We start from the raw sequence: 17,996 nt of genomic DNA, 5'->3' as shown, positions 1-17,996 counted from the left end.
TGGGGTGGTTTGGGGGTTATTTGGGGCTGGTTTGGGGTGGTTTTGAGGCTGATTTGGGATGGTTTTGGGGGTATTTGGGGTGCTTTTGGGGGTACTTTGGGGTATTTGGGGTGGTTTGGGGATATTTGGGGTCCAGGCAGAAGGAATCAGGGTCCCGCAGCACAGACCCAGCCCTACAAAGCCTTTAGGAGCAACCCCCCCCCCCCGAGACCCTCCCCCAAAACCGTGCCCTTGGGGATGGGGGGGGCAAGGGGCGAGTGGGGCCAGGGGGCGTGGCCAAGCAGTGAGGGGGCGTGGTTATATCCACAGAAGGCGTGGTTATAGCGCCAGGGGGCGAGGCCATGCGGGGGGGGGCGTCGCCTAGCAACGGGGAACGCCGCGGCACGCGCCCGGTAAACACAGGCGCACGCGGACAGCCGGCGCGGCCAATAGGAGGCGGGGAGCGGCGGGCGGCGGCCAATGAGAGGCGGGAGGGGGCGGGCCCAAGGGAGGCGGGCGGAGAGAGGCGGCAGGCGGCGGTGCGGGGGGGGACGGGGGTGGGGGGGGAATGGGATTTGGGGGGAAATGGGGGGATTTGGGGGGTTATAGGGATTTTAGGGAGTGTGGGGATATGGGGGGTTTATGGGGATTTGGGGGCATGGGGGGATTTTGGGGGGATATGAGGATTTGGGGGGGTTATGGGGATTTTAGGGAGTATTGGGGTATGGGGGGTTATGGGGATTTGGGGGGGTTATAGGGATTGGGGGGGTTTTGGGGATATGGGGGGGTTATGGGGATTTGGGGGACATGGGGGGATTGGGGGGGTTATGGGGATTTTGGGGCATGGGAGGATTTGGGGGGTAATGGGGATTTTGGGGTTTATGGGGATTTGGGGGGTAATGAGGATTTTAGGGAGTATGGGGATATGGGGGGGTAATGGGGATTTTGGGGACGAGGTACGGGGATGGGGGTTACAGGGATTGGGGGGGCTATGGGGATTTGGGGACAGGGTACGAGATGGGGGATGGGGATAGGGAAGGGGATTTGTGGGGTTATGGGGATTTGGGGGGCTGGGGGGGGTGTGGGGATTTAGGGGGTGGTGTATGGGATGGGGAGGGTACAGGGGGTAAGGGGATTGGGGGGGGCTACCAGAATTTGGTGGGGTATGGGGCTTGTGGGGGTATCGGGAATTTGGGGGGGGGGAGTTTTGGGGTCCATGGGGATTTTGCGGGTGGGGGGGGCACGGGGATTTGGGGTGGAGTAGAGGGATTGGGAGTATAGGGATTTATATGAGGGTGTAGGAAACGGGGAAGGGGGATACAGGGGTGGGATTGGGTTAGGGTTTTCCCTGGAACGGGTGGTGATGATGATGATGATGATGAGGCTGAAGGCTGCAGCCCCCCCCCCTCCCCTTTCCCCGCAGGCCATGGCGGCGCTGCCCCCCCCCAGCCTGGCCGAGCTGCTGGACGCGGCCATCGGCACCCCCGAGGTGGGGGCCGTCAACTTCACGGCCCTGCACAGCCTCCTGCGCGCCCTGCTGCAGCACCTGGGGCTGCTGCACCTCCCCGTGCCCACCCCACAACCCGCGCCCACCCTACAACCCACCCCACAACCCGCCCCCCCCGGCGGGCAGCCCCCCCAGCCCACCCCGGGACCCCCGGGGGGCTCCGCAGCCCCCGCTGTGGGGCCGGAGAGGAGCGAAGCGAGGGATGGGGACAGCACCCAGGTGAGGTTTTGGGGTTTTTTTGGGGGTTCCTTTTGGTGTTGCCCCCCACCCCACAAGCACGCAGCCTGATCCCTGGGGGCTGTGCAGCCCTTATGGGGTCTCCCCCTCCCCGATCCCTTCCAGACCCCATCTGTGCCCCGGGACCTCCTGGAGGCCATCAGCGGGGTGAAGGCGGCGCAGTCCCTTATGGCCAAGGACATCTGTGGGATCAAGGAGCTGCTGGGCCTGGTGAGCTGCCCCCGGGGTGGGGACGGGGTCCCCAGCCCTGCCTCCCCCATCCCCACCCCACTGCTCATGGGGACGGGGACCCACAAGGGGATGGGACCCTCGTGTCCCAGCGGGTGCCACCCCGTGCACCGTGGACGGGAGCAAGGAAGGGGGGAAGAAAATATTTTTTGGGGGGGCGCACCCCAAAATCCTGACCCCCCTTTTCCTTCCCTGTAGGTGGGCGAGCAGCAGCGGGGACCCCGCAGTGGGGCGAGCCCGGAGAGCGATGGGGTAGGTGCCGGACACCGGGGACGGAACTGGGTGTGCTGCACCGGGGGAGCCCGACGGTTTCCCCAGTTCCCGTTGCGCGACCCCATAAATTTGTTCCCCAAAATTTCTTCTCCCCAGGAGGCTGCCGGGAGCCAGGCTGCAGCCTCCGAGTCCTCCTCCGAGTCCCCCGAATCGGGCGAGGAGGGCACCGAGCGCGGGGGGACCCCCGGGGGGACGCAGCCAGCGCCCGGCACCGGCGAGGGGACAGCGGGGACAAGGCCCCGCACCATGGGGACGCGAGCGGGGACGCGGAGAGCATCGGTGGCCTCCTGGAGCCGGGCAGGAGCTGCCCCCGACCGCATGGGGACAGTTGGTGCCAGTGCCACCGCCCTGGGGACACAGCCGGGGGGCCCTGGCACCCAAATCTCCACCCTGGGGGCACAGCCAGGGGTCTCTGGCACCCAAATCACCACCCCGGGGGCACAGCCGGGGGGTCCTGGCACCCAAATCTCTGCCCTGGGAGCTCAGGCAGGGTCCCCCAGCACCCAAACTTCCACCATGGGGGCACAGCCGGGGGGTCCTGGCACCCAAATCACCACCCCGGGGGCACAGCCAGGGTCCCCCGGCACCCACGGCACCGGCCTGGAGTCCCCCGGCACCCATGGGACCACCCGAGGGACACAGTGGGAGTCCCCTGGAGCCCATGAGACCCCCCCAGGGATGCAGCCAGGGTCCCCCGGCACCCACGGGACCACCCCGGGGACACAGCTGGGGTCCCCCGGCACCCCGACCACCACTATGGGGACGCAGACAGCACCTCCCTGGCCCCAAGGAGAAGGAAGAGATGGAGGAGGAGGAGGAGGAGGAGGAGGAGGAGGAGGAGGAGGAGGAGGAGGAGGAGGAGGAGGAGGAGGAGGAGGAGGAGGAGGAGGAGGAGGAGGAGGAGGAGGGGTCCAGCCGAGCCCCCCCAGCGCAGCACCCGGCCTCCCTGGCGCTGAACCCACCCCGGGTGCTCGGGGGACGGGGGTGGGCGCCGCTCGCCCCGAGGCGCAGCCCCCCGTGGCTGCCCAGCCCCTGTCACCCACCTCCGAGGGACCCCAAATGCCCCCCGATGCCGGCCCCACGGGTGCCGTGCCGGGGCTGGCCGAGGCCCTGCAGCAGGTCGCCGAGCTCGGCCGCCTCTGTGCCACCCTGCAGGGCCAGGTGGCCCAGCTGGAGGCCACCAAGTCGGACCGTGCCGAGCTCCAGGAGCTGCGTCTGCTCCTCCCGGAGGGAGGTGAGAGCCTGCAGGGGGGCCACGGGCTCTAAAAGTGGTTGGGGGGCACCCTGGGGTGCTGCGGGGTTGGGAGCCTGAAGGCTCGGGGCGGGCTGGGAGCACTGGGGTGAACTGGGGAGGAGGTGGGGGAGAGGGCGGTGGGGGAGGACCTGGGGGCTGGGGGTGGCATCGTGCCTGGAGCCCCTGATGGGGGCTGTGTCCCCGTGTCCCCGCAGACCAGGAGAGCGTCACCACGCTGCTGGCCGACCTCCGGGGCCGCGTGGGCTCCCTGCAGGGCCTGGCCAGCGACCTGCAGGGCCAGGGGGAGAAGGTGAGGGGGTGGCGGTGATCCGGGTGATCCGGAGGTGATCCGGGCACGGAGGGGACCCCAAAGGTCCCCTTGTGTGGGGGCTGTGCCCTGATCTGCCACCGCCGCCCCAGATCAAGCAGCTGCAGGACACCCTCAGAGAGCTGGGGTCGGCTGGAGGAGCAGAGAAATCCGGTGACAGCTTGGGGTAAGGGGACGGGAGGGGGGCTGCCACCCCCCAGGGGCTGCGAGCAGCTCGGTTTGGGGGTGAGGGGTCCCCCTTTTTAGCAGCCAAGCCCCCCCGCACCCCATCTCGCCGCCCAGGTCCCTGCTGCAGGAGCTGAGGAGGGAGCTGAGGGAGCAGCAGGACGCGGCCAAGGCCACGCTGGAGCAGCTGGTGGCCACCAGGGCCGGGCACCTACAGGAGCAGGTGGAGAGCCAGAGGGGGGGACCTCTCGGTGCCACGTCCCCCCTGTTGCCCCCTGCCCCCTGGGAGGCCACCGCACCTCCTGGGGGGGCTTCAGGGCCACCAGCAGCCCAGCTGGGAGCCGCTTCCCTCTCCCCGTTTCCAGCTGGACGAGCTGAGGTCGCTGCTGGGTGGCACCGTGGGGCCGGACGCTTCCCCCGACGGCAGCGCCGGTGGCACGGAGCCGGTGCCGGCCGAGTGCCCCGTCTGCAGCGCCGACGTCGGGGCACAGCTCGGGCAGCTGCTGCGGCGCTACGAGCAGCTCCAGGAGCTGGTGGACTCCGTCCTGGCACGGCAGGCCATGGGCAAGGCCACCCGGCAGCTCCCCGGGAGGAGATGGGTACGGAGGTGTCGGCGTCAGGGGACTGGAGAAGGGGTGTCAAAGGTTTTTTGGACGCCGGGTCGGGTCCCCTGCTCAGCGCCGCGCCCTCGCCTTCCTCCTCGCAGGAGGATGAGGAGCTGCTGAAGAGCATCCAGGCTGCCATCCTGCAAGTGCAGGGGGACTGCGAGAAGCTGGGCTCGGTCACGGGGAACCTGGTGGACGACCATCAGCAGAAGCAGAAGGACATCGAGGTGGGTGGCTTCGGGATCCCCAGGGTTGGGGACGGCGAGGTCCCCGCTGCCTGCTGAGGACCGGGCACCTGCTGCTTTCCAAGGCTCTGTTCCAGTCCCTGGAGAGGCTGCAGAAGGAGAAGGCGGACAAGGAGGAGCTGGTGCTGGAAATCGAAGTGGTGAGACGTCGAGGAGTCCCGGCGTTTTGTCGGCAGGAGCCCCCCTGCCACGAAGGGGCTGGGCTGGGGTCCCCCGGTGCCACTTGTCCCCGTCCCCATCCCCGTCCCCAGAAGGCAGACAGAGCTGCCCTGGCCGGCAAGGTGAGCTGTGCCCAGTTTGACGCCGCCGTGGAGCAGCTGAGTAAGATGATCGAGGACACCCTGAGCAAGGTGACGGGGCAGGAGCAGGGCTGGCACCGCGTCCAGCAGAAGCTCGTGGAGGAGCTGGGCTCCAAGGTACAGCCCGGCTCGTCCCCGCTTCCCAGCCCCCTGCTCCACGCCGAGGGCACCCCGCCGAGCTGGGTCACCCCTCCGGGCTTTGGTGGCCCCGGTGGCCTCGGCGCTGTGCCAGCAGGGCACCCTGAGCGGTGGCAGCTCGCTCAGGGGCTGTGCCACCCCCAGCTGGACCGCCTGGAGCTGGTGCCGCTGCGGCAGCAGCTGGAGGAGCGCTGCAGGAGCATCCTGAGGCAGCTCGAGGCGCGGGCACCGCAAGCAGAGGCCGACGATGCCGCTGGGATTAGGAAGTGAGCACCTTGGGGACAGCTGGGGACGGCTGGGGACGCTCTGCTTGGGTCCCTCCAGGTCCCCCAGTGCTGTGGTGGCCACGCTGCAATGCAATCCCTGCAGGCTCGCTGCTCCCCAGCCCTCAATTCACCAGACCAAAGAAGCTCAGGTGTCCCTGCACATCCTCCCCCCGTGCCCAGGACCGTGTCCCGGGGATTTGTTCCACCCTTCCCCATGCAATAAGGATCCTAAAATAAGAGCATCCCCAACCAGTGGTGCCCAAGGGGTGCCGGTGGCATCGAGGGCATTAAATCAGCTCCCTGCTACCCTATGGCAGCGTGGGGGTGCCCCTGGGGGATGAGGTGCTCCCCAACCGAAGCTTCAGCGTGGGCACAAAGGGTTTTTTGGGGGAGGTGAGGGTGTGGACAGGGATGCGACACCCCGAGGTGCGCAGCTCGGCCCCGATGTGCCCCCGGGCCGTGCGCCGGGCTGTAATTAGTGCTAATTACTGCCCCGTTCCCCGCCTGCCACCCGCTCTCACCCAGCCCCTTCCCTCCGCAGGCAGCTCCTGGCCCATTTCCACTGCGTGTCCTGCGACCGGCCCCTGCGCATGGTGGTGCCTGGCCCGTGAGTACCCCCGGGGGGCTCGGCTGCTCCCCGGGTGCCGAGGGCTTTGCTGGGTGCTGTGGGTTTGGGGGGGTGCTGCCCATTGGGGTCCCAGTCCCCCCAGTCCCCCCATTCCCCCCCTCAGCCCTGCCCAGCTCAGTGCTGGCAGCAGGAGACCCCCCAGGGCCACCGGTGAGCTCCCTGGGGTGCCCATCTCGGGGCAGGGTGACTTATTGCCCCCCCCCGTGCCCTCCCCAGGCACATCGTGACCATCCCACCCATGCCACCGCTGCCCCCGCGCCTCTCCGTGCGCCCCCACGCCATCTTCGAGCCGCAGCCCCTACGGCAGCTCGGCCGCAGGTAGGGGGTCACAGGGACATCGGGGACATTGGGGACATCGGGGACATCGGGGACACGTCCCCGCCTGCCAGCCGTGCCCCGTCCCCCTCCCCAACAGCCTCTGGGGGGGCCGGAGAGGGACGGCTGCCCCCCAGAGCACCCACCCGCGCCCACCCTGCAGGGAATGCGGGGCCGGGTGCGGGTACCTGAGGGTGCCGCGGCGCTGTGGGGGGCAGCACACCCGGCCCCCCCCGCAGCAGCGGCGAAGCCCCCAGCTCCAGCACCTCCCGCCCTGCACCCCCGGACACCCCCAGCCCCACAGCGGGCCCCCCGTGAAGGTAAGGATCCGACCCGAGGCGCTGGGCACCTCGGCGAGGGGAGCGCGCCTCGCTTCTCCAGGGTGCTGGGTTGTTTTTTTTTGGGGGGTGGGGGGGTCCCCGTGGGATTGGGGTCGGGGTTGGGGTGTGGGGGGGTCCCTGCGGTGCTGGCCCCGTTCCCCGGCTCCTTCCCCAGCAGGACGAGGTGGAGCTGCTGGGCCAGGACGGGCACATCTACAAGGGCCGGCGGGACCTGCGGCTGCCTGCGCTGGTGGGGAAGGACGGTACGGCCTGGGGGGGGGGCGCGGTGTGGGTAGCCCCCTCCCCACGTGTGGGACACCCCACGGGGATTAACCCCTGTGTCTGCCTCTCTCCCCCCCCCCAGGCACCCCCAGGCACCCCCACAGCCGCGTCCCCCAAGGACCGGGGCTCCCCTCGCCCCCGTGTGCGCCGCAGGACGGGAGAGAGACCCCAAGAGCGGAGAGGGGCCGGGGGGGCTCGGCTGGGAGCCCCCCCTGGGCACCACACGGGGGGGTCGGGCAGGAGCAATAAAGGGCGGTGGACGGGCAGCTGGCAGCGGGGTTGGTCTGGCCGTCAGCGGCCCTGCTGTGGGATCGCGGGGGGCTCGTTCCCTGCTGCAGGGCTGCCTCCATCCCTGCGTCCCTATATCCGTGCCCCCCTACGTCCTTACACCCCAAATCCTGACACCCTTAGAGCCGTACTCCCCTATATCCATGCCTCCCTACGTCCTCACAGCCATACTTCCCTCCATCCCTACGTCCCTACATTCATACCTCCTTGCATCCCTCTGTCCCTACATCCTTCTGTCCCTACAAACCATGCCTCCTTCCGTCCCTACAGCCATACTTTCCTACATCCCTACCTCCTCATGTTCCTACATCCCTACATCCTTTCATCCCTACATCCTTCCATCCTCCCCACCCTACATCCTTACGGCCCTTTGTCCTTACGTCCTCGCGTCCCTACGTCCTCACCTCCTTAAATCCACCCATCCCCACCTCCTCACATCCTTATATCCTACATCCTTTCCTCCCTACACCCTTCCATCCCTATTTCCCTACACCCACACCTCCCTACACCCCGACCTACACCCCGACCTACACCCCCAGCCCCCTTTACACGCGCCCCCATCACCGCCGGCTGCGTTTTTCTGCTCGGGGTGGCACCAGCCCGGCCATCACAGGTTATGGGAATGGCACCAAGATCCCAAATCCTTTGTGCAGATTGGGGCCAGACCCCACAGCAGCCACATGGGGTTTCTTTACCCACGGGGTGTTTATGGGGCCGGGTTTATTGCTGTGGTGCCAGTGGCTCTCCACCTCAAGGCGCTGGCTCGGAGGGGCCGGGGGGTGCTTTGGGTCCCCCTCTTTTAGGTTCACCTCTCCCGTGCCCAGAAACCACGAGGGGATCCCCTGTGTCATCCTGGGTGTCCCCTCCTCCTTTGGCCCCACACCAACCCCCCTTTTGGTGCGTTGTCCCAACGGGTTTGGTCTTTAGGGGGGGAAATAGGGGCTAAAATCCTGCTTTTGGGGGGGTCCCCATGGGCAGAGCACCCCAGGGCCGTACCCCAGTGGGTCTGGGATCCCCCGGTGCCACCTCTGGGGCCAAAATGGGGAAAACCCAGAGAAAAGCAGCGAGCAAAGGGCAGCCCCGAGCCTAATCCTGTTTGTGGGATGAGGCCCAGCTGGGCTCCGGGCTCGCCCCCCCATACACAGTGGGGCCCAGCTGCGCCTCCCAGTTCCCCCATAAACCCCAGCACCCAGGGGTGGGCCCCCCTTTAGCCGTGGGTGCCGTGGGTGAGTGGCCCCAGTGGGGGCTTTTATTTTTCCCCTTTTTTTGTCTTTGGGGTCCCCATCCCAGCTGGTGCGTCCCTATAGGATCAGGGCTGCGTGCCCCAGCCCTTGCTGGTGTCCCCCAGGGGGTCCCCAGGGGGTCCCCAAAGAGACCTTGGGGTGCTGGCAGGGGTCTGGCTGTGTCTGCAAGAGGGGATGTTTGGGAAACCCCATCCTGAGCGTGGGATTTGCCTAAAAACACTGGGAACAGCAGGAAAACCCAGCGGTGCCAGCCCCGATCCCCAGCTTTTGGGGACAGCGGTCACAGGGACACGTGCTGGCTCCCAATGGCAGCGATCCCACTGCGCCTGGTGGGGCTGGGAGATCCCTGGGAGATCCTACAGGGACCAGACCCTACAGGGACAGGATCCCCCAGAGATCAGATCCTACAGGGACCAGACCCCACAGATGTCCCCAAGGTCACCCTCGGTTCCTGCCGGCGCCCCCGTAGCGCAGAGAGAAGCCAGGGACAGCTGCTGTTAAAAAACTGATTTTTTTTTTTTATTTTATTATTTTTAAATTAATAAAAAACCTTTCAACCTGTTTTCCTTTTTTTTTTTTTTCTTTTTGTCTTTTTTTTTTTTTTAAGCAAGATTTGATTTGAAAACTAAAAAAAAAAAAAACAAAAAAACAAAAACCAAACCAAACCCAACACCCCCCCGCAGCACCCCCTGCCCCACACCCCCCTGGAGGAGTCGCAGGGATCGGGGGGGGGGGGGGCATCACCCTATTAAATCACAGCCCCCCCTTCCTCGAGGAAGGGGTTGGGGGCTGGGGGGGGGTGCTTGGGGGGGGGCTGTGCAAGAAGCCAGGCTGGATTTTGGGGAGCCAGAGCGCAGCAACGAGCACCCAGAGCTTCCTCAGGTCCGGGGGGGGACGGACACATGGGGGGGGTTCATCCCCCACCTCTCCATCCCTTTGGGTTTGGGTTTCCTCCCCCCCTACCTTTCCTTGGGGGGGGGGGCACAACGCCCTCCGTGCCTGCTCGCTCCTTCCTTCTGGGTTTATATACATTAGATAGATTTATATATTATAGTTATATATTAAAAAAAAAAAAAAATAGGGAGGGGGGAGGATTAAAAAAAAAAAAACCAGCTGGCGACTCGTGGAAGAGGCTCCGGGGGCCTCTCGCTGGGAGCTTGTCCCCCCCCACCCCCCAAAAAAAAAATAAAAATTAATAAAACCTAAAAAAAAAAGGATTCCAGTGCGTTTCTCAGGAAGCCCCCAGCTCCGAACGCCCTGGCTCCCCCCCCCTCCCCAAAAAACACCCCCCCCACACCCCCCCCCCCCCGGGCATCCCCAACCTTATCTCTGCCCGTCCATGGTGGCCACGGCTTTGTGTGGGGGGGCGGCGGGCGGCGGGGCGGGGGGGTGCAGGTGGTGGTGGTGGTGATGGAGCCCGTGGGAGGTGGGCGACGAAGGGGGCAGCCAGGGGGGGGGCTGCTGCTGCTGCTGCCCCCCCTGCCCCTGCCCCTGCCCGATGGCGGGGGGGGGGGACGAAGCCCAAAAAGGGCTGAAACTGCCCGGGGGGGAACAGGCCATAGAGGGGATGGGGCTGTTGCTGCTTTGTAGGGTTTCCGACGTCCGCAGCTTGGAGAACATGGCCAGGGCGTCCGGGAAGTTGGGCGGAGTGGCCGGCGTGTTGCTCGGGGTGCACATCTGTGGGGAGAGGAGATCGGGGTGCTTAGGGGCCCCATGGGGGGTTTCAGGTCCCCAACGGGGCATTTCGGGTCCCCACGGGATATTTAGCATCCCCAATGGGACATTTAGGGTCCCCAACGGGGCAGTTAGGGTCCCCAACGGGGCATTTAGGGTTCCTATGAGATGTTTGGCGTCCCCAGTGGGATGTTTGGGGTCCCCATGGGACATTTAGCATCCCCAACGGGGCAGTTAGGGTCCCCAACGGGGCATTTAGGGTCCCCAATGAGACATTTGGGGTCCCCAACGGGGCGTTTAGGGTCCCCAATGGGACGTTTAGCATCCCCAACGGGGCGTTTGGGGTCCCCAATGGGATATTTGGGGTCCCCATGGGGCAGTTAGGGTCCCCAATGATGGGGGTTAGCATCCCCATGGGGGCATTTAGGGTCCCCAACGGGACAGCCAGGGTCCCCATGGGGGGTTTCGGGTTCCCAATGGGACGTTTGGGGTCCCCAATGGGATGTTTGGGGTCCCCAGTGGGATATTTAGAATCCCCAACGGGATATCCAGGGTCCCCAACACGGCGTTTGGGGTCCCCACGGGACATTTAGCATCCCCAATGGGACGTTTGGGGTCCCCAATGGGACGTTTAGGGTCCCCAACGGGGCGTTTGGGGTCCCCAATGGGATATTTGGGGTCCCCATGGGGCAGTTAGGGTCCCCAATGATGGGGGTTAGCATCCTCATGGGGGCATTTAGGGTCCCCAATGGGACATCCAGGGTCCCCGTGGGGGGTTTCAGGTCCCCAACGGGGCATTTGGGGTCCCCATGGGATGTTTGGGGTCCCCAGTGGGATATTTAGAATCCCCAACGGGATATCCAGGGTCCCCAACACGGCATTTGGGGTCCCCACGGGACATTTAGCATCCCCAATGGGATGTTTGGGGTCCCCAATGGGACATTTAGGGTCACCAATGGGACGTTTGGGGTCACCAATGGGATGTTTGGGGTCCCCACAGGACATTTAGCATCCCCAATGGGATATTTGGGGTCCCCAATGGGACATTTGGGGTCCCCATGGGGCAGTTAGGGTCCCCAATGATGGGGGTTAGCATCCCCATGGGGGCATTTAGGGTCCCCAACAGGACAGCCAGGGTCCCCGTGGGGGGCTTCAGGTGCCCAGCAGGGCATTTAGGGTCCCCATGGGGCAGTTAGGGTCCCCAATGATGGGGGTTGGCATCCCCATGAGGGCATTTAGGGTCCCCAACGGGACATCCAGGGTCCCCGTGGGGTGTTTGGGGTCCCCATGGAACATTTGGCATCCCCATGGGACATTTGGCATCCCCAATAGGGTGTTTAGGGTCCCCAGTGGGACATCTGGGGTCCCCAATGGGATGTTTGGTGTCCCCATGGGACATTTAGCATCCCCAATAGGGTGTTTAGGGTTCCCCAAGGGGTGTTCCAGGTCCTGTCTGTGGGGTCCCACCACCGGCTGCCAAACTGCTTTATGGGGTCCCCCCCAGCTGGGCTCTGGTCACCATCGGGGTCCCCAGCGCTGTGCTGGTGGGGTCTGGATGAGGCCCCCCGGGTGTGGGGTGAGCGCTGCACCCCCTGAGGGCTCCCCTAAACTCATAAAATTAACCCCATGCTGGACATTTCCCCCAAAATCACTCTGCAAAACCCGTGACAAACGCTGCCGCCACCCCCGCTGGGTTTTGGGGTCAGTGTGGGGTGGGACGGGGACAGCCCCCATGGGTTTTCTCCTGCTTTGGGAAAAAACCCAAAAGGGTTTTGAAAAACCCAAAAGGGTTGTGGGCTGGGATCGCTGGAGCTGATCCACGGGGTGTCCGAGAGGAGCGGTTTTGGGGTGCGTTTGGGAATGTGTGTAGGGTTTCGCCCTGCCGGGCTGGATCCACCCCAAAGACCCTAAACCGGGAGGGGTCCGCGTTATGGGATATTTGTGGGGTCCCTGCTGCAGCTTGAGGATTTGGGGCTGGGGAAAAGCCCCCCCGTGAGCCAGCAGCGCTGCTCCACATCCCTCCACCTGCCCTGGACCTGCTGTGGGGCCAAAAACCCCACAGGTGGCTCCGTGGGGAGCAGCTCCTCGTCCCGTGGCTCCCCGCTGTCCTCACCTTTATCCCCCTTTTTGGGGTCACGGAGCTGCACCCCAAAACGCCAGCAGGGCCAGCCGGACCTCCACCCCATGCAGGCGGCCGCGTGTGGGGTTTGGGGTTTTTTTTGTTGTTTTCCAGCCCCATCCTGCGCTTGTCCCAGAGCTCACCTCGGGGCGGTGCTAAGCCGGCTTTTCTTCCCTATTTCTTTTTTTTCTTAAAAAAACCCTAAATTTGGCAGTATCCAAAAAAATGTTCGATCCACAACACGGCTCTGCTAACCTCGAGAGGCTCCTTTTTTTAAAAATAAAAATAAAATAAAATAAAAATACCCCAAAACCAGCTGTGGGCAAACAGCAGCTCCGGCCCGAGGAGGCGGGACGCAGCGCGGCCTTTTTGGGGTGAAATGAGCAGGATTGGTTAAAAAAAAATAATAACAAACAGCAGCCGGCCAGGAGCTTCCTGGTGCCAGGAGGGATTTGGGGTGGGATTTTGGGGTGGGATTTTGGGGTGCCCCTCGCTGGGGGGGGGGCCCCGTGTATGGAGGGGGCACCACTTGGCCCCACGTGGAGCTGGGCTGCCCCAAAACCCAGTGGGGTTGGGGAGGGGGGCAGGAAATGCTGGGGGAGGGGGGGGGACGCAGCCCTGACCCCCCCCGGCCCTTCCCTTTTGTAGGGTCGGGGCCCCCCCCGGGGGCGTTTCGCCCCCGAGCTTCCTGTGGCGATGGGGAGGAATAATTATAAAAAATAATAATTATTATTATTTTTTGAGCATTTTTTGAGCATTTTGAGGCCTGAAGCGGCCCCGCAGCTCCCAGCCTGTCTCCCTTCTCCCCCCCCCCCCAAAGCTGATTTTTGGGGGCTTTTGGGGTTTTTTGGGGGGCATCTCGCCAGCTCTCCAAAGCGCCCCTTTGGCTTGAGCGTGGGGGGGGGGTGGGGGAAGCCCCCCCATGAGGCCAGGAAGGAAAAAAACCCAAATCCCCCCCCCTCGAGGGGGGTCACCGGGACAGGGCTCTGCTCCTGGGGGGGCTTTGGGGGAATTTTGGGGGGATTTGGGGGGGTTTGGGGGACCTGAACACGGGAGGAAAATGGGACGGGGAGGGGAATGAAAGGGTCGGGGGGGGGGACACGGCGGCATGGCAGGCACCAACCTGGGTATGTTTTTTTTCCCTATTTGCCGCCGGCCCCCCCCACAGCACCAGAAAAGGGGGGAAAAAAATGAAAAAATAATTAAAAATAAAAATAAATAATAAAAAAAAGAACCGGGCTCAGCCCAGCCCCGCTCCTTCCCCTCGCGTCCTCCATGGGGGGGGGGGGGGGGGAAAGCGGTGAAAAAAAAACCCCAAAGTGTGGCCGGGGGGGGGGAACACGGCACCCTCTGAGCCCCCCCCCCAAATTGGGGTTGTGCCCTGGGTGTGGGGTGAGGTCGGGGGGGGGGTTTGGGGCCCCCCCTGGACCCCCCCAAAGACCCTCGGTGGTGCCGGGGCCGGGCCCGGCCATTTCCTGGCAGACATCTTGGCTGCTTGGGGCCGCGGGCGGCAATATGGCTGGCGGGGGGGGGGGACAAGGGGATCGGGGGGGGGTTTGGGGGGGTTAATGGGGTGTGGGGGGGCGGTTTTGGGGTGGTGGGGGGGTCCCCCCGGCCCTTACCATCTGGTGGTGGTGGTGGCTGCCGGGGACGTTGCTCTCCTGGAAGAAGGCGCTCAGGGCGGTCTGCGGGGGGGGGACGCGGGGCTTGGGGTGAGCGAACAGGCCGGGACCCCCCCCCCTTTAAACCCCCCCACCCTTAAATCCCCCCCCTATCCATAAATCCCCCCCCCCCATCCATAAATCCCCTCCCCTTTAAACCCCCAGCCCTATCCCCACCCCCCCCCCCCTCCATGGGACCCCAATGCCCCTGCACCCACCCCAAATCCCCCCCCACCACCACCCATGGGTGCTGCCCCCCCCCCCCTTTACACCATGGGGGGGCTGCACCCCCTTTTTTTGCCCCCCCCCAAAGGGCTGAGGCCCAGCCGGCAGATCCGGTATGGGGCCGGGTAAATAGGGCCAGGTAAATAGGGCCGGTTTTTCTTCCCCATGGGGGGGGGACACACGGCAGGGACCCCCCCCCACGACCCCCCCCCCCCCCAGCAGGGCCCTGTCCTGGCTGTATGGGGGGGGGTTATTGGGACTTGGGACCCCCCCCCCAAGGTGTATGGGGGGGGTGGGGAGGAAATGGGGGGTGGGGAGGGGGTGATTGGGGTGGGGGGGGCACAGGGGGGGTGTTATGGGGGGGGCATGGATTGGGGGGGGGACACAGGGGGGGCAATGGGGGGGTAAATTGGGGGTATACGGGGGGGGGACACAGGGGGGACAAGGAGGGGTGTATGGGGGGGTTGTATGGGGGGGGGGCAAGAGGGGGGGTACATTTGGGGGAGGTCCACGGGGGGGGTCCATAAGGGGGGAGTCCACGGGGGGGGGGTCAACAAGGGGGGGGTCCCCAGGGGGGTCCAGGGAGGGGGGCTCACAGGAAGGGGGTCCACAGGAGGGGGTCTACGGAGGGGATCTATGGGTTGGGGGGGGGTCTTGAGGATTTTTTTTTTTTTGGGGGGGGGGGCCAGCGCCGTACCTCGAACTGCCAGTGCGCCGCCTGCAGCAGCTGCTTGGCCTGGTCGGCGGCGCAGCCGGCCGCCAGCACGAACTGGTTGATCATCACCTGGTGCCGCAGCTCCTCCATGTTCACCGACATGGCCCGGGGGGGGGCACCGGGCACCGGGGGGGGGTCCTGGGGGGGGCCCCCGCCGAGCGCCGCCCTGGGAGCCCCGAGCGCGCCCCGCGCCGCGCCGACACCGGGGGGGGGGGGGGGGGAGCGGGAGGGGGCGGGGCCCGGTTGCCCCTTGGAGCCCCGCCCCCTGGCGCTGATTGGTCCCCGCCGCGCCTCCCGCCCCGCCGGCCCCGCGCTTCGAATCTTCCAGCTGCCCCGGCGCCTCGCCCCGCCCCCCCGCTCGCCCATTGGTCGGCCGCTTGTGTTTTGGCCGCGGGCGGCTCCGCTATTGGGCGCGGGTTTGCTCTGCCCCGCCCCCTCCGGGGAACGGTCAGGGGGAGGAGGGAGGAGCGGGCTCGCTCGCTGATTGGCCCCCGCTGCCGGGGCGGCCCGCCATTGTGACGTCACGGTTCATTCAGGAGTTTTCATTCATGGCGCGGCCCCGCCCCTCCCCCCCCCCACTACGCGCCCGGGGCCGCCCCCGTCCCGCCCCCTTTTAATTCCCGTTGGGTTTGGGGTTGGGATATAGCGGCCCCGCCGAGAGGTGCCTCGGATCTCCCTCCCGCCAGCCTCTCTCCTCTCGTCCCAGCGACTTGCGGGGGTCCTGGGGCGCCGGGGGCGTCCCGGAGCCCGGAATTAACGGGAGAGGGGGCTGCGATGGGAGGGGAGGGAATGGGGTGGGCTGGGAGGGAATAGGGCGAGAGAGGAGGGAATAGGGCGAGATAGGGGGGAATAGGGTGGGCTGTTAGAGAATAGGGCGAGATAGGAGGGCATAGGGCGAGATAGGAGGGAATAGGGTGGGCTGTTAGAGAATAGGGTGAGATAGAAGGGAATAGGGTAAGGTGGGAGGGAGTAGGGTGAGATGGGAAGGGATGGGGTGGGCTGGAAGGGAGTAGGGTGAGATAGAAGGGAATAGGGTGAGATAGAAGGGAATAGGGTAAGCGGGGAGGGAATAAGGTGAGATGGGAGGGAGTAGGGTGAGCTGGAAGGGAATGGGGTGGGCTGGGAGGGAGTAGGGTGAAATAAGAGGGAATAGGGTAAGCTGGGAGGGAATGGGGGGAGATAGAAGGGAATAGGGAGAGCTGGGAGGGAGCAGGGTGAGCTGGAAAAGGCCCGTGGGGGTTTGGCTGTGGTGATGGGCAAACTGGGGAAGAGGGGATACAGAGGCTGGAGGCCACCAGTGGCCCTGGCAGCGGGTGCTGAGGCCCCACAGGGGATCATTGCAGCCTCCCCCCCAGGTCCCACAGTGGGGGGCTGCTGAGAGGAGCCCCCCAGCACATCCGCAGCTGGGCGGAGCCCCCCCCTCGCCAGCTGATTTTGGCAGCCCTCATCCTCCCTGGGCCACAGCACCCGGCCCATCTGCACGAGCAGTCTGGGCCTTAGTCCTTCATTAAAAAAATAAATAAAAAAATAAAAAAAATTAAAAAACACCTTGTCTGGCCTTGGCATAGAGCAAAAACACCACGGGAAAAAAATAAACGAGGAAAAGAAGCCCTCCTGGGGCAGGCTGGGGTGGCTGTGGGGACTCGCTGCCCCTTGGGGCTGTGGTGTCAGCCCCCCCCGGGCAGGGCAGGGTCCCCCAGTGCCCCCCTGCACCCACCCGCAGCCCTCGTTAGGTCAGCGCCCACTAACGAGGGGCCTGGCGGGCCCCCGGCTTGCAGGGCTGCATGGGAGGGCTGGGGGGGTTGGGGGGGGACAATGGGACGAGGGGTGCTGGGGGCTGGGAGGATGGAGCCCCAGGAAGGGCAGGGGACAGTGGTGGGGACACGGAGCCAGGGGGAGAGGGGGGTGAGCCTGCGGCTTCTGAATAAGCAGCGGGAGGAGAAAGGGATGGGATGGGGATGGGGATGGGATGGGATGGGGATGGGATGGGATGGGGATGGGGATGGGGATGGGGATGGGATGGGGATGGGATGGGGATGGGATGGGATGGGAATTGGTGGCGGGTCACTTCCAGCTCTGCTCCAGACGAGTTTCCCTCCCTGCACACCGGGACGTGCCCTGCCTCCCCTGGGAAGCACTGTGGGGTCTGGGGGCAGCCAGCCCCTTCCCAGCACCGAACTTTGCTGTCTGCTGACTGCGGGCCTGATCCTGACACCCCAGCAGTGCCCCCCCCGCAGGCCAGCAGCCACCTCCAGGTCCCTGCCCCTGCCCCTTCCCCTTCCCACCCGCCAGCTCCCCCCAGCCAGCGCTTTGCCCTCACATCCCGCCCAGCAGCAGGTGCATTTTGGGGTTAAACACTGCTTTTTCAGCTTCCCCCTCCCTCTTCCTGCACGGCACCGACCCTTTGCGGGTCTGTCCGTGCCTTTCATGTGCCGGGGTCTGGCAGGGATCAGGCAAACACAGGAGGGAGGCGAAGCTGGACCCCGAGCTGTGCTGTCACCGCTCCTGCCCGCGCTCCCTCGCTCCACTGCGGCACCGTCCTGCAAAACCCTCTGCTGCAGCAACACACGGCTGGAAAAAAATAAATAAAAATAAAAATAAAAATAAAACCAACACAAAAAGCCACCCAGCCGAGCCGTGCGTGCACGCCGCAGCCCTGCCCGTAACGCTGCCTCCTGGCTCCACGCAGGGCTAACTTTGAGTTATTGTCTGCAGCGGAGCCCTGCGGGTGCTGCTGCTGGGATGCGACGGGGCTGGATGCGGCCCCGAGGCCTCCCCTGGGCTCTGGGCTGGTGCCGAGGTTTGGGGCTGCCGAGGTTTGGGGGCTGCTTCGTTTGGGGCAATCCGAGCCAGGACCTGACCCATATTTTTTCCCAGGGTTTGGGAGAGGCCGGATCCAGCCTCGGTTTCCCTTTCGCAAACGTTCCCTGCTCGATCCCGGCTGAGATTTGGGGCTGAGATTTGGTGCGAGGGTTTTAGCACCAGCCCCAGGCTGCACCCACCCTGCCACAGCCCCCCCCA

At 65.1% G+C, this 17,996-nt stretch overlaps 2 protein-coding genes across 2 annotated transcripts; one reads left to right on the top strand and one right to left on the bottom strand.

Moving 5' to 3' along the window:
• The first annotated feature begins 1,386 nt into the window (after positions 1-1,386).
• On the top strand, positions 1,387-7,419 carry QRICH2 (glutamine rich 2). Its single transcript, XM_084492590.1, has 18 exons — positions 1,387-1,705; positions 1,829-1,933; positions 2,150-2,203; positions 2,321-3,043; positions 3,131-3,458; positions 3,674-3,768; positions 3,879-3,952; positions 4,069-4,174; positions 4,317-4,550; positions 4,658-4,783; positions 4,867-4,941; positions 5,053-5,217; positions 5,383-5,504; positions 6,046-6,111; positions 6,349-6,450; positions 6,611-6,767; positions 6,943-7,030; positions 7,132-7,419. Exons 1-18 carry the CDS (start codon positions 1,406-1,408, stop codon positions 7,296-7,298), a joined length of 3,087 nt encoding a protein of 1,028 aa, XP_084348716.1. The 5' UTR covers positions 1,387-1,405; the 3' UTR covers positions 7,299-7,419.
• A 1,657-nt stretch (positions 7,420-9,076) lies between these two features.
• Positions 9,077-15,166, bottom strand: UBALD2 (UBA like domain containing 2). The gene is made up of 3 exons (XM_084492160.1): positions 14,958-15,166; positions 13,997-14,059; positions 9,077-10,258 (listed from the first exon to the last, which is right to left on the bottom strand). Exons 1-3 carry the CDS (start codon positions 15,075-15,077, stop codon positions 9,905-9,907), a joined length of 537 nt encoding a protein of 178 aa, XP_084348286.1. The 5' UTR covers positions 15,078-15,166; the 3' UTR covers positions 9,077-9,904.
• Positions 15,167-17,996: the final 2,830 nt, after the last annotated feature.

This window comes from Aythya ferina (genome assembly GCF_964211825.1).
Source record: "Aythya ferina genome assembly, chromosome: 18".
Lineage (NCBI taxonomy): Eukaryota > Metazoa > Chordata > Aves > Anseriformes > Anatidae > Aythya > Aythya ferina.
This window is presented reverse-complemented; position numbering and strand designations above follow the sequence as displayed.

Excerpts from the sequence above, each read along its gene's own strand:
- QRICH2 (XM_084492590.1), top strand. The coding sequence starts at position 1,406 with ATGGCGGCGCTGCCCCCCCCCAGCCTGGCCGAGCTGCTGGACGCGGCC. Across the intron at positions 5,505-6,045 it reads GATGCCGCTGGGATTAGGAA|GCAGCTCCTGGCCCATTTCC; the intron begins GTGAGCACCTTG and ends TTCCCTCCGCAG. Across the intron at positions 6,112-6,348 it reads CGCATGGTGGTGCCTGGCCC|GCACATCGTGACCATCCCAC; the intron begins GTGAGTACCCCC and ends TGCCCTCCCCAG.
- UBALD2 (XM_084492160.1), bottom strand. The coding sequence starts at position 15,077 with ATGTCGGTGAACATGGAGGAGCTGCGGCACCAGGTGATGATCAACCAG. Across the intron at positions 14,060-14,957 it reads CGGCGCACTGGCAGTTCGAG|ACCGCCCTGAGCGCCTTCTT; the intron begins GTACGGCGCTGG and ends CCCCCCCCGCAG. Across the intron at positions 10,259-13,996 it reads GCCACCACCACCACCAGATG|ATGTGCACCCCGAGCAACAC; the intron begins GTAAGGGCCGGG and ends CTCTCCCCACAG.